We start from the raw sequence: 22,950 nt of genomic DNA, 5'->3' as shown, positions 1-22,950 counted from the left end.
ACCTGGGATTCAAATGCTCCTCTCCTGCAAGAAACTCGCCCTAGTTAATGACTGAGGCACCATATACCTTGCACTTGCAAGATCTGCATTTCTTTTAAAAGTAGATCACAAAAAATGGGAAGATTATGGTGGAGCAAGCCCTGCAACCAGCTTTGGATCCAGGCTCAGAAAACCCCCTGTACATCAGCCTCTGAGTACACTTAGTGCTCCATAAACCTCTTTATCCCAGTCATCAAGATCTTCACAGGAGAAGAGTACTTCACAAGAGAGAGTACTGATGAGGCCCCGAAGTAGGGGAGCTAGATCTGCTAACAGAGACTCTTCATCGAAGGGAAGCTGTTCACCTCAGAGACTGATGACTTGGGAGACCTCAGGTCCCTGGGGGAGTACTGTTGAGGCTCCAGGCTGCTCCAGTACCAGGAGCTCTTTGAAGACTTCCAGTGCTTTGAAAAAACACAGTGGCAGACATACATTGTTACCAAAACCAACTCAGGGACTGTCTAAGCTTTAGCTTTAGCAGAAACTCCAAGCACTCTGCCTCTTGGAGATCAGCAGTACTTACAGCTTCTGGGGTACTGGTTCTGTTACTGACACCAAAGAATCATCAACATCCTCAGTACTGTCATCATCTATTTAACATGTACTGCTAAAATAGTCGGCATTGACACCATTTTCTAAAATGGGACAGCTGAAGCAATCAGCTCTTGGGTACCAGCTCTGGCCACAATGGAGCCTCATATTACATCTTCTTCCATACATCCAGTGCTACAGGAATTTAGATACTCCAGGGAGGAGTTTGTTTTCAGATAAAACTGTTAATGGATACTGACAACTATCAATACCAAGATCATCTGGGTCACCTGGTCCCTTATATTTACCCGGTACCTTCTTGTTCTCTAGTACCTACTGCACAGGACAGACAGCCATCTTGACCGTCACTGTTTGCCCTGCCCTTGGACTATGTTGAGGGTGATTCCTCCAACTCCCAGATTTCAGTACAGGGATGTCCTGTCCATCGTCAAAGGGACATTTTCCTGACGGCCTTCACTGAGAGGGAAATTCCAAGGGAAAAACTATTTTGTGTCCCTTCTCACTGGCATGGCCAACATCAGGTTCCCCCTCTTTTGCCTTATGGTCCACCTCATTGGCCCTGTTGAGATCTGTGAGCTGCTTATCACTAGCAGTTCTTGCTCCATCAGTCCTTCCTCAACAGCCCCAACCTCAGAAGAAGTCTGTCAAGGAACAAGAGGCTAGAGCGGACAAGGAACTTAAGATTTCATCATCGTCACAAGATGAGGAGATAATGTCCCTTCCTTCTCTTGCTGACCATTTTAAACAGTTTCAGAAACCTGTTAAATGCATTGCTGACTGTGACAAAATTCCTCCTCTACCTTGGTGGGTCTTGCGCTTATTGGCGGATTTGTTCACCTCAGAGATTCATCATGTAAATCAGGAAACAGCCCAGAGACCTTCCCCTCTGGTAGAAGCCACAGTCCAGGTCAGTTCCTCCTGTGTCTGATCAGGAGTTGGGAGGTTTGAGGGGAACCTGGGCCCACCCTCTACTCCAGGTTCCAGCCCAGGGTCCTGTGGACTGCCGCTGTCTAGAGTGCCTCCTGGTACAACTGCGCGACAGCTACAACTGGACTACTTCCCCATGGGCTACTTCCCCATGGCCTCCTCCCAACACCTTCTTTATCCTCACCACAGAACCTTTCTCCTGGTGTCTGATAATGCGTATACTCCTCAGTCTTCCAGCCATACGTCTTCTCACTCTCAGCTCCTAGTGCCTCTTGCTCCCAGCTCCTCACATGCACACTACAAACTGAAGTGAGGTCCTTTTTAACTCAGGTGCCCTGATTAGCCAGCCTGTCTTAATTGATTCTAGCAGTTTCTTCTTAATTGGCTCCAGGTATCCTAATTAGCCTGCCTGCCTTAGCTGGTTGCTGCAAGTTCCTGCTTGTTCTGGAACTGCCCCTGTTACTTTACCCGGGGAAAAAGGATCTACTTAATCTGGGACTAATATTTCTGCCTTCTGACACTCTCCTGTAGCCATCTGGCCTGACCCTGTCACATGACTTATTACAGATTCTGTTGGAGGAGATTCAGGAGTCACAACAAACTGTTGAACATTTTGCATACAACAGCTGTCAGTTGTCTGGCTCTACCAGTGAATGAAGTCTTACTGGATCCTGCAAAGACCATCTGGCAAACTCATGCCAACGCACCACATGTGTACAAACAGACTCTTAGATTAATTACATCCCAATGGAAAAATCTGAATTTTTGTTTTCCCACCCTGCACCAGATTCTTTAGTTGTGGCGGCTATCAGCGAGCATGGCAGACAAATCACACAAAGTATATGCCCTATGATAAAAACCAAAAGCAACTTGACCTATTTGGTCTTAAGAGCTATTCTTCAATGATCCTTCAATTTCAGATTGCAAATTACCAAATCTAGATGGCAAATATAACCACACCATGAAAAATTCAATAATTTCGTTGAATATCTCCCTACAGAACATCATGTCCAGTTCAAAGCCATCATAGGCAAAGTCATCTCCTAGAAAGAACTCCATTGCAGGCTTCCATAGACACAGCTGATGCTGCAGCCCATTCCATCTCCACTACAGTCATCATTTCTAGAGCATCTTGGCTACAGCTGTCTGGGTTTCCTAGGGAAGTCCAAAATACCATTGAAGACCTTCCTTTTGCTGGACTTACACTCCTCTTTGAGTCCACTGAAGAATCTCTCCATACCTTGAAAGATTCCAGGGCCACTCTTAGGTCCCTCTACTTATATGCACCTGCAAACAAAAATTTAGCAGAACAAAAATGACACCGAGAGCTCATCTGGCTCAGTTCTTTGCATACCGTAGGCCTTCTGAGCCAACTAAGGAAAGGCCAAGATACCAGAAGAAATGACCACCTACCATGACTGATTCCATCACTCAGACGTACACTTTATGCAAGCATCAATTTTGATGGTTTGGTCAAGGGTCTAGAAGGTCCCCACCTGAGGACTATTCAGATGCACCGTTCCTCAACATCCCTTCCTTTGGAGACCCTCTCTCATATTTCTGAACTGCCTGTGCAGCAGATTACATCTAACAGATGTGTTTTTAAAGCCATAACATCCTTTCATTTGATCTACATTCCCTTACCCACCTCCCTTCCCTGCTCCTTTTCAGGAGCACATCTCGCAGTCATTTACTGAGACAGGAATCCATTTCCCTTCTTTGCATAGGGTCCATATAAGTGGTCCCAGTCCAGCACAGGAGGAAGGGATTCTATTCCAAGTATTTTCTGGTCCCCAAAAAGAATCAGGGATGGAGACCATATTAGATCTCAGACTCCTAAACACCTTTGTTAGATCACAGAAATTCAGGATGGTGACTCTTGCAGCTATAATTCCAGCGTTAGATTCTAGGGGTTAGTTTGCAGCCCTCAGCCTTCAGGATGCATATCTTTGCATCGCATTTCATGGGTCTTCCAAGAGATACCTTCATTTTACAGTCAGCCAGGACCATTTCCAATACCAAGTGCTTCCATTCAGCCTCTCCTTTGCCTCGAGAGTTTTCTTAAAGATCATGGCAGTACAGTAGTAGCCACTCACCTGCATTGACTTGGAATAATAGTCTTCCCCTGCCTTAACAATTGTCTGCTCAAGGGCAGTTTGCACAATAAAGTTCTCTGCAGTACAACAGCACTGTTCCTGTTCTGCAGTGATACAACTTCAGCTCAACATTTGATCCCAGGACAGCAGATATACTTCATAAGGATGTCTCTGGATGCAGTGACAGCCAGAGCTTACCTTCCCATGGACAGGTTTATGACTCTAACGAACCCCTTTTCCAAGGTAGCAATAAGCCCCAAGAGAGTAGCAAGAAGTTGTCTTGAACTGCTAGGACATAAGGCAGCTTGGCAATGCACCATTCGCTACTTCCAGGGATGGATCAGAATGGTCTATAGTCCAAACAAACACAGTCGAGACAAGCTAATGATTTTTCATCACTAAGTGTTGTACTCACTCTGGTGGAAGACCCCTACAAAGTTTGTGCAAGAGTCCCTTTCACCTAACCACCACTATAACATCAGATGCATGCCTCCTGGAAGCAGGAGTACACCTAGGGACACATATTATTCACAGCAAATGGTCTGTCCAGGCATGTCTTCTACATGTTAACCTATTGGAACTCAAAGCAGTGAGAAATGCGTCCGTTGCCTTCCATTATACAAGGACAAATCTATCAAAGTAAGGACAGACAACATAGCCTGTGTTCTACATTATATAGATTTCAGGGCAGGATGAGATGTAGCCAGTTATTTTAGTTCATTTATTCTGTGATATTTTGATTAACTAACAACATGTCATGTCATAATCATAATGTGCTAAATAGAGTTTAAATTGTAGAATTATAGACGTATAAGATAGATCAGTAGTTAGAAGAGAGAATTATGGTTGAGGTATCTAAGTAAGGATGGCTGAAACACATGACCTATAGGCTGAGGCCTGTCAGATTTTAGCTTAGCTTTTTTAGGTTTTAGAGTTTAAAAATGCTGACATATTTAAGTGACCGAAGAATAACCCGATGCCATAAGATTACAGGAAAAGATTTACCATAGGGTAACATTGCAAAAAGTTAGCCAGAAGATTAAGTTTAGATCACAAAAATGCTCTAAAGGCACAGTTCTCTCTAACATGTGCCGTAACCACAGAGTACAGGTTGTGCATCAATGCTAATAAGAATTAAAGGAACTATAAACAATCTATAGGAAACAGGGTACCTCAGGTTTCTTGGGAACACCAGATTAATAAAGAAAAAGAGGGTTGACATTTTCATGTACATGTGCAGAATGTAGGTATAGGCAAAATTACATTATAAAAAGAGGGTGCCCAGATTGGGAAAATTGAGCTCCCTATGGGAAACTCCAGCAGAAACCATTCCTCTACTGATGATCAATCCATAAGAGACTTATCATACCCTAAACTATCTAGGAGGATGTGAGTATGACTGTAGGTATAATTTGTGCATGGATATATTTATGATTTATATATGCTGCGGTATTTATAACTGTGCTGGTAACTTTAATAAAACTGATAAAAGATATTGTGCTCTTGTGCATGTATATGCTACTTTCCTTGGCCATCATGTGTTCCTATGAACTCTACATTTGAAACAATGGGCAGAGATAACTCTTTTGAACTTGAGACTGTAGCTGCCAGAGCCAAATCCACAGTGATGTAATACGAGAGCACTAAATTAACTTTAAATAAAAATAAAAGGCTATAGTGATCTCCCTCTCTTTGTGCCAAATCAGTAAAACTGTGGAATTGGTGTATAGCCAACCACATTCTTATTTCGGCCTCCTACTTTCCAGGCATACAAAACACCCCAGCAAACAATCTCAGCAGACACTTCTCCCAGGATTATAAATCGAAGCTAGACTCTTCGATTCTCAAAATAATCTTCCTGACCTGGGGATTTCCAGAAGTGGACCTCTCTGTTACCATCATCAACAGGAAATTCAAGAAATTATGTTCGAGAGGAGGGTTCATTCTCTAGGGAATGCCTTCTTGGCTCTGTGAATGAAGGACCTTCTGTATGCATATCCTCTTTTTATCATTTAACCTCAGAGTGTTGAACAAGATTAAACAAGACGAAGCCTGAGTCATTTTAGTGGTACTGACCTCACCAAGAGAAATCTGGTACCCTTACCTCGTCTGTTTCACTCTTATTCAGTGTTGACACTATTGTCCATTCCCCATCTGCTGTCTCTGGATTCCAGCTGGACTCTTCATCTCTACCTGAGTATCCTTCAACTCAGACCTTGGCTCCTCAATGGTTCACAAGGATAAGAACCTTCCTATTCAGCAGAAGTACAACAGGTATTGTTAAGCAGCAGGAAGATATTTATGTAAAACACTTAGATTCAGAAGTTTGAGATTCCAGCACTGGTGTATCTGCAGACAGTCTTGACCTACTCACTCTTCCCTCTCTTCAGTTCTCAAGTAACTTTTGGAATTAAAAAAAGTCATGGCTTTCCCTGAGTTCCATAATGGTCAACGTGATGGCTATCAGAACCTTTTATTTGTCTGCAGAGGGATTTCCAGTGTTTGCTCATCCCATAACAGCAAGGGTGGATGAATCTTTACCACAGATTACACAGCCCACATCTGTAGGATTTCAGTCTGGTCCTTAATTGCTTTAGGAAACCTCCCTTTGGACCACTGGTTGCCTGTTTTCTACCTCACCTGTCCATGAAGACAGCCTTCTTATGGCGGTTACTTTTGCTTGCAGTCAAAGAAGTAGGGGCTTTTATGGCAGATCCTCCCTGTACAGTACTTTTCAGGGGGAAAGTTTCATTACAACTACACCTAAAGTTTCTACCCAAAGTATCATCAGAATTCCATTTTAACAAGGTTATTCATCTTCCAGTTATTTTCCTGAAGCCACACTAGACTCTGGAAGAAGCTACCCTACATACCTTGGATGTCAGAATGGCATTAGCCTTCTGTGTGGACAGAACCAGACCATTTAGAAAATCTTCTAGACTCTTTGTTTAATTTGTGGACAGATCCAAAGGATCAACAGTCTCCACTCAGAGAGTCTCAAGGTGGATGAGGCTTGGTTATGGTTTGATTATAGTTATAAGGCTTCCAAAGTCCAACCTTCTTGTGGTACTCGACCATTATACAAGATCCCTACCTCAATAGCATTACTGAAAAATACTGACATTTGCAAAGCTGCAGCCTGGACCTCCATACATATTTTCTCCAAACATTGGTTCATGCTTCCAGACCAGATGCTGTGGTGGACAATGCGGTTCTGTCTCAGTTTTACTACTAATCCAAAGCCCCCGCTCCCTTCTGAACATACTGATTGGGAGTTACCTGAAGTGGAGTACCCATCGGAGGGAAACTACTCAAAGAAGGAGAAGTTATTGATCTTGTGCAGTAACTACAGTTTTTTGAGATGTGTACCATTCTGGGTTCTCCACTACCCTCCCTCCTTCCCCTCTGCTTTGGAGTTTTATCTCTCAGGACTTCACAGTAGAGAAGGAGCTGAAGGTGGTACACTTGAGCAGCTATCTATAGCATTAGTACGGGGCATGAGGATGTCTTGAGCATGTACACAGGCCAAACGGGCACTGCTATCAAAAATTTCTAATCAAAGGCACATCGAGCTCATGTGTACCTGAAGGGACATACATCTAAGAGAACTCCAGTTACTGCAAAAGGTGAATAACCTCTCCTTACATCTTAGAATTCTGTGTATCATACTTGTCTCACAAACACATTTACCACTTCAGATATTATTGAAAAGGTAACTCTGTGTGCTGGTGCAAATAACTTATTAAATTCCATCAAAGCTAGAGAAAATGCTTCCTCCCAGCATTTAGTCCATCCTTTCCTGTCAGTATTTGCAATGGCAAATCACGATACACATCATAAATCATAGGGTCTCATGTGTAACTGAGTATGAACAAATCCATTGAAAATATTGATGCAAATCATGGACTCCTATGTGAAAATTGAACAAATGTATCCTACATGGAGGATCTCTATAGCGGTAGAGAAGAGCCATCCCCAACAAGCACAGAGAACACTATTACTTCCCATGTACTGTACTGCTGGAGGTTTTGTCCTGTGTATCTACATAATTTGAGACTCATTGATCAAACCCTTTCTCTGGATGGCTTGAAGAGAGTCCTGCTGCATTCAGGGATTTATCCTCTGAAGCCTCTTTGCAACCTGCCTCTAAAGAACCATGGTGGTTCTGCTGTGTTTAGGGCCTTCCAGGCATAGGGGACTTGGGTACAATTTAGCCCAAATAGTTTTCTGCATCTTGAAAGTTGCTCTAGAAAAGCCCAAGAACCTTGTGGCCACATGGATAAGGATTTCTCAATGTTCTCTGTTTGTGCAGTTGTAGCAGTAGTCTGCATTGATGGTAAGCATCAAGATATCCCAAGATATCTGCTGGTATAAAGGGACATCTCAATGTCCTTGCAATATGAGAATATTCTTTTTAAAACACCTTATGCCAATTCAGTTTGTTCTGAAAATATGTAATATGTTGAATATAATTAACTGATCTCTCTCTCACTCCACACAGAAAACAGTAAGGGGTGAACAGAGACAGCACTCTAGATAGAAAACTGTAGAAATATACACAACTTTTGAAGCTGTATTTGTGTTTAAGTACTTTTATTTTTTTAATAAGGTAATATTTAAAGAATATCAATGCTGTGTATTTTTCTGATTTTTCTCCTTCTCTAAAATATATAAAAAAGTCTTCTAGTTTCTCACATATATGTCACTTCAATTTATTGCTTAATAGAAATAATGCAGTCATGAAGAGGAGAATATAAACCATAATTTATTAATTAAAAAAGATTACTTTAACCTAATGTTTATTTTGTTTGTTTTAGGCAGTAGAAGAGCTGTTTAACCTCATGCAACTGTTTGTAGCTCAGAGGCCAGATATGAGAGAAGAGGAGATAGAAGACATAAAGCAATTTAAGAAAACAACCATAAGCTGTTATCTGCGCTGCTTGGATGGACGGTCTTGTTGGACTACTTTAATAAGGTATTATAGTACTGAAATGTTAGTGAGGCAACTTAATTCTTTTCAGTAAAAAAAAATGCACGTTTTAGAATTTGAAATATCAGAAATTAGTCTTCAGTATAGCTTACTTTATTATATTCACTTTTTGAAAAAATCTGTTATACTGTCTTTATAAATCTTAATACTGTCTTTACTGTCACATACAAAACAATGAAGTTGTAGTTTGTCTCTGAAATACAGAGATTGTCTCTTTATATATAAAAACCTATTGTGCATGAAAATAATAATTTAATTTATAAGTTCCCACCATGCAAGGAACTAAATAAATATAATAATTATCAGTAATTTAAAAAAATAAACATACACTATTGTTGTTATTCAAAACAAAATGTTAGGCAGCCATAACAAAGTGGTATCATTAAAAGATTTTCTTTGACATAAAACCTAGAAATTCAGTAGTAAAGCTGAAATTTCATTCTGTATCTTAACCCACCCTATTTTACATAGCTTGGTGAGCATGTACAATGTGACAGTTTACCCACCCTTGCAAAATTGTGAGTCACCAGTAAAAGTAGAAATGGTGGCTTTGGAGTAGAGTTTCTGCCTTATCTGAGATTATTTTATACATCACATCTACAAAGAGTTTAAAGTTCTTAGGCGCATCTTTTTGAAATTTTAGTTCTCTGTTGAATATGTGAAACTAGTGATTTTTTTCCATTTTATTTATGGATATGACCATAAAATGGCTGTGTCACATAGGTCACATCACTGGGTGTGCAAACCCAGTAATGAATGGGTTGGAATGGTCTTGTGAGAAGAGAAAAATCTCCTTTATTCCCCTGAGGGCATATACGTAGTCATCTGTTGTAGCATGGAAGCAGATACTCTGCGTAATTGGATGGTCAAACTTAGTAGAAATATTAGTGTGTAATTATTATTTTTCATAGATATTCTTGTGTAATGCTTTAGTTTCCGTGGACAATACCCTGGAAACTATTGTTTGATCGAAACAAATGGTAGCATTTAGAAGCTGTATGCATAAGCTTACATAGGAAGTAACGTGTGTTAATGAGTAGAAGAGGAGGTGTTCAGTATGTAGTGAGAACAAGAACTTGTCCCTGAATTCTTTTAAAATTCAATACTGTTTTTATTGTACAATTGCATCCTTAATTTGAGTGCTCAGTTAAATGCTCAACTGGCAAGGCAAAATCCTTTATTTTTTCTTCGAATGATTGCTCCTTTGTATTCCATAGTAGGTGTGCGTGCTCGCCACGTGCACCGGTGCCGGAAGTTTTTCCCTTAGCAGTACCCCTATTTGGGGAGCACCGTGGTGACCCCTGGAGTGGCACCTGTATATCGCGCTATAAAGGGAGCACAGGCTCCCCCCACCCTCAGTTCCTTCTTGCTTCTAGGGAAGGTAGTTGGAAAGGATAGTTACCTGTTCTGTAACTGGCGTTCTTTGAGATGTGTTGGTCCTGTCTATTCTACAGTAGGTGTGCGTGCTCGGCACGTGTATCGGTGCTGAAAGTTTTTCCCTTATCAGTACCCATACTGGGGGAGCACCATGGCGACCCCTGGAGTGGAGCCTGTGTACCACGTTATAAGGGGAGCCTTAGGTCCTTCTTGCCGCCAGTGAACGTAGTCGGAACTTTTGTGCTCCAGCTTTGCAGCAACCCTTCTTCTCGACCTTAGTGGTACCGTCGATTGTTCTTTAGTGAATAGAGCGGGCTTGGGGCATGCCCCGTGCTCCAGGCTTCAAGTCGTGCGTCTCCTGTTGTTGTTCTATGTCCAGGAGCGACCCTCACACTGAGCGTCTTCGCTCCCTGGGTGAGACTCACATTAGCGACTGTTGCAAGATCTGCAGGTCATTAAAGCCAAGAACAAGGAAGGAGAGAGACTTCAGGCTTTGAGCTCTCCTGGTGGAGTCAGCATTGACCCTGACGCTGGTGCGCAGATTGGACTCGGCACAGGCCACCGCATTGTTGGTACGTAATGAGGCTCCATTGACTAGCCGGCGCTGCTCTCCCGCCAAAAAGCAGGGGAAGAGCGCGACCTCGCAACAACGCCGCAGTAAGGACAAGGGGGAGGTTGGTCCCGCGCTGGGCAGCCCTCAATCCCCCGTGGGCTCTAAGGCTCCGACTCGTGTGGAGTGGAGCATCCCAGTGCCATTGACACAGGCATCCCCAGTGGTACGGAAGCTGTTGACGACAGAGGCGGTGCAGGCTGCTACGGACATTATGTCCCTGGCCGTCCCAAGTGCTCAATCGGGCACGGGCCCTAGGTCATGAGGCAAGTCCCCTCTGGGTGCCCACCAGACCTCTCCAAGCAGCTGCATTTCCTGCTCCGAAGACCCCCTCCTTGCACCACTCAGCACTCAGCGTCCGCTCTTCCGACAGCTCCCTGCTGCCCTCTACGCCTGCCAGACCATCCAAGCCACTGCCGGGTTGGGAGTCGCGGGGACCCTCCACACCGCCTGCCAGCGAGCAGAAGCACCAAGAGAGGCACCGGGAATGCTCACCTGCTAGACATGGGTACCGAAGTCGTTCTCAACAGGACAGGCGTCGCTGCTCCCATTCCAGCTCCCGCTCGTCTAGGCGTCACACCAGAGACTCCCCTCAGGGTACCTCAGAGTCACGGCACCGAGGAGGGCGTCGCCGTCATGCATACCGAAGCAGTTCATCATGTGGTTACTGTTCGTCATCGTTGAGATCCCGGTCCCAAGGGAGACAACTACACAGATGCCATTCCTGCTGCTCCAGTGGCACCGAGCGTTCTTCGGAGACCTTGGCCTCAGGGCATGCCCACCCACCCTCAGCACGCGCCATTCCACCAGGACACACATTGCCATCCCACGTTCAGACAAACCAATGCCAAGGGGCTCCTTGGCAAGGATAGTGGTACCAGTGGCACCGTACCCATCGGTGTCAGCCCAGGCAGAGGCCCGTTCGGTCGCCGGAACGTCCCGGGCTCCATCGGTCTCCTCAGGCCGCCCACAAAACAAGTCGGCAGGTCACGGGTCGGTGGATCCGTGCCTGGACTCTGACCTTGGGATCGATGCACCGGCACCGACTGAGGCACCCAGCTCTGTGCGGGCACTCTCCCCGGCACCGGACGACACCATAGTGGCGCCTCCGCCATTGGTCCCGCAGGAGGACTTCAGGGCGCACCAGGACCTGCTAAAGCGGATGGATTCCAACCTCCAGCTGCAGGCCGACGAGATTGAGGGCCCATCCGATTCCCTCTTTAACGTCCTGTCTCCCTAGGCACCAGGTCGCGTGGCCCTACTTCTGCACCAGGGCATTGCCAACATTTCGAACTCCATGTGGCAAACTCTCGCCTCCCTGGCTCCAATCTTGAAAAAGGCTGAGAGGAAATACTTTGTGCCAGCGAAGTACCATGCATACCTGTACTCGCACCCGGCTCCCAGCTCGCTTGTTGTGGAATCAGTAAACGACAGAGAGCATCAGGGCCAGCCCGCACCCACCCGAAAAAATAAAGATGCCAGGAGGCTGGACTCCTTTGTCAGATAAGTTTATTCATTGGCTAGCTTCCAGCTTCACATAGCCAACCACCAGGCCCTACTCATCAGGTACAACTTCAGCCTGTGGGAGTCCCTGCCTAAATTTGAGCCCCTCCTCCCGGACCGGGACAGGAAGGACTTCAAGGCCCTGGTGGAAGAGGGGTCAGCAGCGACAAAAGCGGCCCTGCAAGCGGCGTCCGATGCGGTGGACATAGCGGCCAGCTCGATGGCTTCTGCGATCTCCATGCGGAGGACGTCGTGGTTCTTGCTATCCAGATGGTCCATGGAGGCGCAATCACTGATTCAGGACCTCCCGTTCAATGGCAAGGCGCTCTTTGCGGACCAGATAGATGTCAGGCTGCATGGGATAAAGGATTCCCGGACCACCCTGCAGACCGTGGGACTCTATGTTCCTCCAGCTAAGGACAAGGCCAAATCGCTTCCAGTGGTTCAGCCTGCGAGGAGAGATACGAGCCCCCATACAAAAGGCCCAGAGACCAGAAGCGTCGGTCTCAGCGGCAGTCCCGCTCTGCCCCGCAGCCTGTGCCCTCTAAGGACAAGAGGCAAGGGAAGAGGCGTTTTTGACTATCGGCAGGGGGGCACTGGGCCTGTTGCCAGGGAGACCCCCCGGTTAATAAAGTTTGTGTTTTACAACCAATTGTCTGCCTTCCTCAGGGCGTGGTCCCACATAACTTCGAACCAGTGGGTCCTCAGTACCATCTCCAAGGGCTATGTGTTGCAGTTCACCTCACCCCCACCAAACCACCCACCATCCTCGATAGCCCCAGGGGACCCAGAACACATCTGTCTCCTGCATCAGGAGATGGACCGGTTGCTCCACTTAGGAGCAGTGGAAAGGGTACCAGTTCCATTTCAGGGCAAAGAGTTCTAATCCTGGTACTTCCTCATCCAGAAGGCAAAAGAGGGTCTCGGACCTAGTTTGGACATGTGCGACTTGAACAGGTTTCTAACCTGTTCCAAGTTCTGCATGGAGTCCCTGGCTTCTGTTATCCCCTCCCTGGTCCCGGGGGACTGGTACGCAGCCCTGGATCTCCAGGATGCGTACTTTCATGTCCATATTTTCGCGGGGCACAAACACTTGCTCTGATTCATGGTGGGAATGGACCACTACCAATTCATGGTCCTCCCCTTTGGCCTATCCACGGCTCGCAGGGTTTTCAGTGGCAGCCAACCTCAGGCGTGAGGGCATACAAATCTTCCCCTACCTGGATGACTGGCTCCTCAAGGGGGAGTGCCGTTGTGAGGTGGAGTCCCACGTAGAGCTGCTCCTCTCGACATGTGCCGATCTAGGCCTGGTCGTGAACGAGACCAAATCGAAGTTAGTGCCAGTTCAGAGCATAGGTAAGGCGAGTCCTCCTGGAAAGCAGGAAGCCGTCCATGCATCGGATGTACGTGGCAAAGTGGTCCAGGTTTGCCAGGTGGGCAAGTGAGTGGGTACTGTTCCCTTCTGCCTGACCCCTACAGTTTATCCTGGACTACCTCCTATCCCTTAGGTCCCAAGGGCTGGCACCGGCCTCAGTCAGGGTGCACCTGATGGCCATATCAGCCTTTCACCCTCCAGTGCAGGGCCACTCGATCTTCTCCCACTCAATGATCTCCCAGTTCCTGAAGGGCCTTGACCACTTGTTCCCGTACGCCAGGCCCCCCGTGCCGCAATGGGACCTCAATCTGGTCTTTTCCCATCTCACGGGACCCCCCTTCAAACCCCTGGTCACGTGTTCCTGGTCGCACCTCTCCTGCATGGTGGCCTTCCTGGTGGCGATCATGTCGGCCAGATATGTCTCAGAGATCAGGGCCTTAACCTCAGAACCCCCCTATATGGTTTTCCGTAAGGATAAAGTCCAGCTTTGCCCACAGCCAATGTTCCTCCTGAAGGTGGTCTCCGCCTTCCATATGGAGCAGAGCATCTTCCTTCCCGTGGTCTGTCCCAAGCCCCATTCCTCCATCAAGGAACGCCGCCTCCACATGCTCGATGAGTGTAGGGCATTGGCTTTTTGCCTGGATCAGACTAAGCCGTTTCAGAAATCCTCTCAACTCTTTATTGCCTCGGCCGAGTGGGCTAAGGGGCAACCCATTTCCACACAGTGGCTTTCCCGCTGGATCACCTCATGCATTCGCACGTGTTATGATTTGGCAGGGATTCACCTGCCACCTACCGTTAGGGCACAATCGATGAGGGCCCATCCAGGACATTTGTAGGGCGGCCACGTGGGCCTCAGTTCACACATTTATTTTGCATTACCTGATTGTCTCCCAGTCTAGGGATGACGCTGGGTTTGGCAGGGTGGTTCTTTGTCCTGAACCATTGTGAGCTCCTACCCACCTCCAACAGATATTGCTTGGAATCACCTACTGTGGAATACACAGGAGCAATCAGTCGAAGAAGAAAGGACAGTTACCTGTTCCATAACTGGCGTTCTTTGAGATGTGTTGCTCTTGTCTATTCCACACCCCGCCTTCCTTCCCCTCTGTCAGAGTTGTCCGGCAAGAAGGAACCAAAGGTGGGGGGAGCCCGCGGCTCTCCTTATAGCGCGATATACAAGCCCTACTCCAGGGGTCACCACGGTGCTCCCCCAGTACAGGTACCCCTAAGGGGAAAACTTCCGGCACCAGTGCACGTGGTGAGCACGCACTCCTACTGTGGAATAGAGAGGAGCAACACATCTCGAAGAACATCAGTTACGGAACAGGTAATTGTCCTTTCTAGTTATTTGTTTAAATTGCTGTTTCAGAAATATTTCTACTCATTTGCATTCTCAAATATGTGGTTAATTGCGCCTTACCCTGCACTTAAAATGCATTTTTTGAGAAACTTAAATATTCATCTTTGAATGGATTGTTTTCTTTAGTTTTTTAATACTTTGAAGCCATTACTTGTTAAAACACCTTTGGAGAGAGTGTTCATAAAATACTTTTTGAAGAGATAGTCTTGTTTTAAAAAGATGGAAGTTGGTACTACCTCCATCAAAGCAGTTAGTTTTAGAAGTATGTTTGGCACTACTAGGAACACTTCTAAACTAAGAAAATGAAAAGACTGAAGGTGATAATTGTATTCATTTCATTTTCTCCTGATCTGTGCTCAGACCTCCAAATACAATTTCACTAATGCTGAATTTAGTAATTTTAAGTCATTGTGAGAATTATGAAAAGCTGGTATCTTAGGCATGATTTTTTTCAGCGTTTAAGTGTTTCTTTCTTCTTAGTGCCTTCAGAATATTATTAGAATCTGATGAAGACAGACTTCTTGTTGTGTTTAATAGAGGCTTAATCCTGATGACTGAGGTAAATATTTCATTGTCATTTAGTTCAAATGAGCATTTTCCTTTCCCATTGACTCATCATCTGAGAGGATGGAGGTCTCATCACTTCCTTGTTGATAAATATGCTTGCTTTAAGTATTTTTTAAAATACAGTATCAGCCATTTTAAAACTATCTAAAGAAGTGGGGCGGGGGGTGACTAAATCATAAAATGCTTATAAAACGAGACATCTTTAAATGTTCATCGTTAGCTAGAAGTTTGAATTTCCCAGTGATGGCAATGTTAATAACAAAAGCTGTATAAAAACCTAAACAAATCTCTTCTTTTTTAAAAGAAAATATATCACAAAATCAAAACTCTGCAATACTACAATAAAACCCATGTAAATTTTTTAAACTGATATAAAAGTAAACCTACTACACAATATTTACTCTGAAAATTTTCCTGGTTGCCTTTTGTCTCTTAGAAATGTTTAGATGTAAGAAATTTGAGCTAACAAATTTATGAATCAAACTCTTAACTATCTATTCCTGTATCAAACTTATTTTTGTTGGGGGCGGAGGGTTGGCACAGGACATTACGAAGATATGTCTAGAAATCGTAAATAGATTTGTTACTTAACAGCTAGGTTCACCTTCTAGTTGAAGGGTGCTTCATGTAAAAAGGCTAACACTGTACCCAGTACAACTCCATTAAAGGCTCTGGAAGGTGGATAAGGCCACAGTGTGATATAAGGAATGTCTTGTCTGAGCTGCTCTTCAGTTTGTAACTACTGTACTATATCATAGACCATATGCTGTCCCTTGTCGGATAAAGGTGTTTTTATATGTTAAATAAACAGCATTAAGATCCTTCCACATCAGCAGAATAGACTTCCTCACTGCAAAGGTTGACAGTGTATCCTGAATCTTTTTCCTGTATAAATATATATCATAATTAAGGTTTTGCATTATATTTTGAGGGAGATTAATATTACATATAATATTTCCTTATCTGTTGGATGTTTGAAACATAATTGGCATTCAAGCAGAGTAAATATCTTCTCAGATACCTTCTTTGCCAAAATTCTTGCAGTATTGTGTATTGCCAGCAATATGAGTAGACTATACCACTACAATTTCTCTCTGTCAAAAATCCCCAGAAGATGCTTTTGTTAGAGCAGCCGTAATAATTCAGCTGACATAGAATTTTATATTGTATGTCTGTAAGCAATGCACATAAATTTCACTAGACTATATATGATTATTCTGTAACTATTGTTTTCTGAAATTTGTACACCCAAGCCCCTTTCCCATGCCTCCTTAATAGAACTTCGTATCTAGACAAATTGATTGGGATTAAAGATTTGTAAAATCTTAAGTGTTTTGGGCTACACTTGACTCTTTGGGTTTTAGACTTTAATGTCTCCACCTGCTGCTTATGCAGACTTAAGTAGTTGCCTTGAGCCAGAAGTGTTTAGCTTATGCATCTTACAAACTGCACAGGCTATGCTTGAACAGATTGCATTAACCTTGAAGGAAATCTCTTTGTTTTACAGATTCTATAAAGTAAGCTGGCTGTGTTTGCAAAGCTTTTCTGTTTCCTGAATCAGACTGTTTGTGTGTGCGTGCAGTTTGCTCTGTTTTTTCAATAGCATTTTTTAACTCATTTTCCACGAGCACACAGTGAGAAATTTCTGATTGGTCTAGTGTTGGCAAAGTTTAGAGTGGGATAAAAATCAGTTTTATAACCAAAAGCAAATCACAGTCTAAATTATGGACAGAGTACCATCTCTCCATAATACCCAAACTCTGTACTAGGGCAGCAAATGATATTAGAGCATTACTTAAAATTACTTCCTTTTTGACAATCATTTGTTCATAGTTAAGTAACTGTTCATTTTTTGGACAACCTAGTGTATAATGAATTCTTCTTTGAGTAACTTTATATCTGGCAGCATCTATCACAAAACATTTTGATACATCTTTCTGTGGTAGTAAAATAAATAGTATCTATAGGATTAAATTAGAAATCATAATACATTTTAATTTGTTAGTATGAACTTTTACTTTCATTTTACTTTCTTTTTTGTAGTCCTTTAACACGTTGCACATGATGTATCATGAGGCCACAGCTTGTCACGTGACTGGAGACCTAGTGGAACTTTTGTCAATATTCCTTTCGGTCCTTAAATCAACACGGCCATATCTTCAGAGAAAAGGTTTGGTAATGATTTTTTTTATAGCAATTAAAGGCTTTAGTTTGTCTGAACTAATTAATTTTCATGGACAGAAATTCTATCATAGTTTGTCTCGTTGCTATGTAACCTTTGGGAATCACCTTTTTCTAGACAGTGACTAAATTAATTAATTTAATTAAAGTGTTAAAATTTATCTAAAAATAAATAGAATAGTTTTGACAGCAGTAGACCAGTGACAAGTCTTAGTTTTCTAATTTGATTAAGATCAAATTTATAAAATTGATACAATGATTGTTTTAATTGCTCCATGTTACCATTTTCTTTCTTCAGGACTTAAAAATTGTCAAGAATTTGGATGACAGATAACTTACCTTGTTTTTGTATTTGCAGATGTGAAGCAAGCGCTAATCCAGTGGCAGGAGCGAATTGAATTTGCCCATAAACTCTTAACTCTGCTAAATTCTTACAGTCCTTCAGAACTTAGAAATGCTTGCATTGGTAAGTTGTATTAATGCTACTGCAGTCAGGAAAGATTCTTTCCATATAACTAAATTAAAATTCAGAAACAGTTCTATTTTATGATTATTTATGAATGTTCTGCATATTGGATTTGTTAATTTCTTGACGTTAATAGAATTATTGTTTGTTTTCCCAAGAATCTTACTAATCCTTGTATATCAAGAATAAAATGAATATTTAGAATTTGTTACGCATCATTTTATATTATTCATCTAGCTTGTTCAAAAGCCTGGTGCCTGATTCTATTCTGTTCTCACTTATACTAGTGTGAATCAGGAATAACTCTGTTGAAATCAATAGATTTTCTACAGTGTTAGTAAGATCAGAATCAAGTCCCAGATCTTTAATTTAGCATCCACAGGGTAACTACATTAATATTTAAAGTTAGTGGAAAAACTCATTTATTTTGAAGCACAGAAACCTCATTATTCTGAGTAAGAACTCCCTGTGTCCATTTCTGTACCCCATTTACTAAAAAATGCAACAATAAAAGTAAAAAGACATGTTAAATAACTTTTAAAAGTACCAGGCTATGATGTTTCTTGCTTCTTGATTCCTGGTGGGGTGTTTAACTTGTAGGAATGGACGTCATACCAAGAAAGTTTTGTCTTCTTGCATTAGCAAACTTCTTCTGAAAGGCTTTATCTGAATTTTTTAAGGAGTAGAATCTGCATTTTTTTCTTGTTCGTGGAAGGCCTAACCCGCTGTCCAAATTAAACCTATTTTAATGTAATTTGTATGCCTTTTCCTGTTACTTTGAGTGCCCTTGTCATTGTCGTCCTGGCTGCTGCTGGTTGCCATTTTCCAGGCGTCAGACCTGATATGGTAAAGAAGAAGCAAAGAGGGTAATTTTCTTGAGCTTCTACTTCCTACAGTTTGACACCCCTCTTATTGGTTGATAAGGGAAAGTTAATATAACACTGATTAGATTTTCTTCTAGTGGTAGAGGTGAAGGAACCTTGATTATTTCAGGTGTTTTCACGTTAAATTTTGTTCACTATAAAACCTGCCTCCACAATGTGCACTAGCAGAAGTAATACCAAGCAGATCAGGTTTTCAGATGCATGAGCCATAAGTCACGTTTACACTTAAGAAATAACTTTGTATAATAGCAAAACCAACTTCTCATTTGTAGATGTCCTCAAGGAGCTTGTGCTTTTAAGCCCTCATGATTTCCTGCACACTTTGGTTCCATTTCTGCAGCACAACCATTGTACATACCACCACAGTAATATCCCAAGTATGTATTTCTAATTGTTGTATTTTACGGTTGAATTTCAATACAGTTGATCTTTGTGTGCATTGAGGGGTGCTAGTGCTGACCTTTTTAATTTATCATTATTTTGTCCTAATTTACACTACAGTGTCTCTTGGACCTTATTTCCCCTGTCGTGAAAATCTGAAATTAATAGGAGGGAAAAGTAATATCCGTCCTCCTCGTCCTGAACTCAATATGTGCCTCTTGCCTACGATGATGGAAGCCAGCAAGGTATGTACATATATGGACATAGGGAAACCTATTTTCCTATCAGTGACATAACATATTTGTAGCTTGTAAAGAAAGCGTAATTTTAAGTGCTTTCAAAATAATGCAAATTTTAAAAACTGTACTTATGAAATTTTAAATTATCCTCAGTGGATTTGAATTATGTGGTGATGCCTGTGCCCAAAATGATGTAATATTATGAATTTCCGTTACAAATATTTATATAGTGTATGATCCCACATTTTATAATTAATAATTCTATAGTATTAAGAGCCAGTTTTAAAAGAAGTCTCTAAATTGCACCGACCATCTTTTTTGCTAATATTTTTGCATATGTATTTTTCATCTGTGTTTTTTCGTTAAATTGTGTTTGCATGCATGAGTCTGAGATACTTAGATTTCTAACTAACTGATCTGTGCATGCCAGTGCTTGAGCATTTAAAACTAAAAATTTGGATGCAGAAATTATATGTGAAAACTTTGGAACGCAGAACTGCAGACCTGATTTTATTGACTGAGCTACATAGATCTTTGAAAATTTGGTTCTTCTTTGAGTGATTCCTTATATCGATTCCAGCACGCCACGTGCACAGTCATCGGAAAGTTTTTCCTTTACCAGCACCTGTCGGCTTGGCTGCAGGGCCCCTGGAGTGGCACCTCCATGGCTCTCAATATATGACCCTGCCAACCCAGCACCTCTTCAATTCCTTCTTACCACCAGTGATGGTCATTGGAACTGTGGCTACTTGCTTAGCAAGTTCTCCTCTCATTCTCCTAGCTTTCAGTGCATGTTAGTTTAGTGTTGTTTATATTTGTAGTTAGTTAGTGTCAGTAGTTTTAGCCGTTGGGTGTGGGGGTTTCCCCTCCACCCCAACTGCCTATCTCCCCTTGGGGACTTGGGGCATGCCTTGGTCCCAAGGGTTCAAATCCTGAAATAAGCCCATGCCAGTGGGCGACCGCCATGACGCTTGTCTAAAGTGTCTGGGAGAGGCGCACCAAGCTGATAGGTGCAGGATTTGTAGAGGGTTTCACCCTAGAATAAAAAAGGAGTGGGACTTCTATTTAAAATATTTCCTTATAGAGGCGGCTCTCAGACTGCAATCCACCTCTGTGCAGCAAGACATGGCACCGAGTTCATCGGTGCGGAGCACTCCAGCATCCGTGGTAGATGGACATAGGAAGGACATAGGGACCCGTGGCAACGCCGCCAAAGCCAACGGAAACCATGTGGCACCAGTCTCATTCCCTTGCACCACAGGAGCAGCACCAGAAGCAGGGTAGGAGTGGATCTCTCCCTTCGATCCCCAATCTCTTGGAGTCAGCCATTGGGGCGCATCCCAGGAAGGAGCACCCAACTCCGTGACCTTTGGAACCGGCACCATTGACTTCTGCACCTCAAAGGGGACCGTTGAGTCCAGTACCTTTTGGACTCCCCAAGCCATATGGTGGAAGAGGTGGAGATGCCATCTACCCCATACACCTTAGAGTCCATGAGGGATCTCAAAGGCATGACTGCCCCGAGGTCCCCGGCTCTCTGTGACAAGCCCCCGGTGCTACCAAAAGTGGCACTGTCATGGGGCAAGCCAGCGATGTTGCATCTGCCTACAGCTAGCAGATCACCAGTTCAGATAACACCAGGGGAACGTCACATCCATGCTGAAATTTAGGGAATTGTTGCTCTTGAAGTCCAGGGAGGAGTTTGGGGCTATTGTTGAGGAGGGCAAAGAAGTAGCATGGACCTCTTTGCAGGCCTCTCTGGACATTGCAGCACTGCACCCTTTCCTCAGGGATAGCCATGAGGAGGAGTTTATGGCCACAGGCATCTGGCTTATCCCCAGAGGTGCAGCAAACTCTGCAGGACCCGCCATTTGATGGAGCAGGCCTGTTTGCAGAGCAAACAGACTCCAGGCTGCACAGCCTAAAAGACTACTGGGCTACAATGAAGTAATTGGCTATGCACACACTGACCACCCAATGCAAACACTTCAGGCCGCAACAGCAACAATGCCCCTATCCTCCTTGGCCGAGGCAAGATTTCTCTAGAAGGAGGAGCAGAAATGACCCCCAGACAGTGTGTGAAAGAGTCCTTTCAACAGCCCCCAGCCCCCTTTGTCCCTGGTAATGGATGCTCTGGGATGGGGCATGCATTTCGGAGACCTCCAAACACAGGGCTCTGGTCGCAGGACGAGCTCTCTCTCATATCAATATCAAGGAGCTGGGGGCAGTGTGGCTAGCATACCAAATCTTTCAGGCCCAATTACAAGGGCAGTGCATAGCAGTTATGACGGACAACACCACTGCCATGTTTTACATCAACAAGCAGGGTGGAGCCCGTTCTTCTCCCCTGTGTCGGGAAGCCCTCCGGCTATGGGAATTCTGCATAGCCCATTCCATTCACCTGGAAGCATCCTCTCTACCAGGAGTTCGGAACCCATTGGTGGACCACCTCAGCAGGTCTTTTCACAATCACGAGTAGTCCATCCGGCTGGATGTTGTACACTTCCAAAGGTGGGGGTTTCCCCAGGTCTATCTGTTCGCCACCCAGAGCAACAGAAAGTTCCCAATGTTCTGCTCCTTCCAGAGACACAGCCCAGACTCAATCACAGATGCATTCCTGCTACCCTGGGGAGGCTGTATGCTCTATGCCTTTCCCCTGTTCCCTCTCGTGCACAAGGTCCTACTCAAGTTACGCAGGGACGAGGCAGTGATAATTCTGGTCGCAACAGTATGGCCTCGATAACACTGGTACACCACGCTCCTGGAACTGTCAGTGAACACTCCGATCATGTTGCCACTCCTCCCTGACCTGAGCACTCAGGACCATGGTTGTCTTCATCACCCTGACTTGCAGTCCCTCCACCTCACTGCCTGGAAGCTTCATGGCTGAACCCCAAGGAGCTTCTGTGCTCATAGCAAGTTAGGGGGGTCTTACTCAGCAGCAGGAAGCCCTCCACTAGGGCCACATATCTGGTAAAGTAGAAAAGGTATACTTGCTGGTGTGACCAGTGTCATACACCCCCACTTCAAACACCAATACCTCTCATCTTAGAGTACCTTCTGCACCTGAAACAGCAAGGCCTGGCAGTGTCATCCATAAAGGTACACCTCGCTGCTCTCTCAGCTTTCCACCTGGGAGTGTCTTCTCCAGCCCTGTGGTTGGCTGGTTTCTCAAGCATCTGGAATGGCTACATCCCCAGATTAGACAGCCTGTTCCCACATGGGACCTTAACCTGGTCCTCTCCAGACTGATGGGGACCCCATTTGAACTGCTGGCAACTTGCTCCCTTCTCTATCTGTTGGGGAAGGTAGCCATTCTGGTCACCATTACATCAACAAGGAGGGTGTCTGAGTTAAAGGCCCTTACCTCCGACCCACCCTGTACAGTCTTCCACATGGA

The 22,950-nt window shown here is 44.1% G+C and overlaps 1 protein-coding gene across 5 annotated transcripts in view; it reads left to right on the top strand.

Moving 5' to 3' along the window:
• USP34 (ubiquitin specific peptidase 34) overlaps nt 1-22,950 on the top strand; it is a 299,367-nt gene that overhangs the window by 262,301 nt on the left and 14,116 nt on the right. For 4 of the 5 annotated variants that reach the window (XM_075064435.1, XM_075064436.1, XM_075064434.1 and 1 more), the window contains 6 exons: nt 8,432-8,589; nt 15,313-15,391; nt 17,443-17,569; nt 17,939-18,046; nt 19,203-19,307; nt 19,432-19,556. In XM_075064435.1, the coding sequence (XP_074920536.1) occupies nt 8,432-8,589; nt 15,313-15,391; nt 17,443-17,569; nt 17,939-18,046; nt 19,203-19,307; nt 19,432-19,556 (702 nt within the window). Of the gene's footprint in view, nt 1-8,431; nt 8,590-15,312; nt 15,392-17,442; nt 17,575-17,938; nt 18,047-19,202; nt 19,308-19,431; nt 19,557-22,950 lie in introns of those variants that run through there. The other variant, XM_075064437.1, reaches the window with a different exon arrangement.

The sequence above is a fragment of the Chelonoidis abingdonii genome, chromosome 3, assembly GCF_003597395.2.
Source record: "Chelonoidis abingdonii isolate Lonesome George chromosome 3, CheloAbing_2.0, whole genome shotgun sequence".
Classification (NCBI taxonomy): Eukaryota; Metazoa; Chordata; order Testudines; family Testudinidae; genus Chelonoidis; species Chelonoidis abingdonii.
This window is presented reverse-complemented; position numbering and strand designations above follow the sequence as displayed.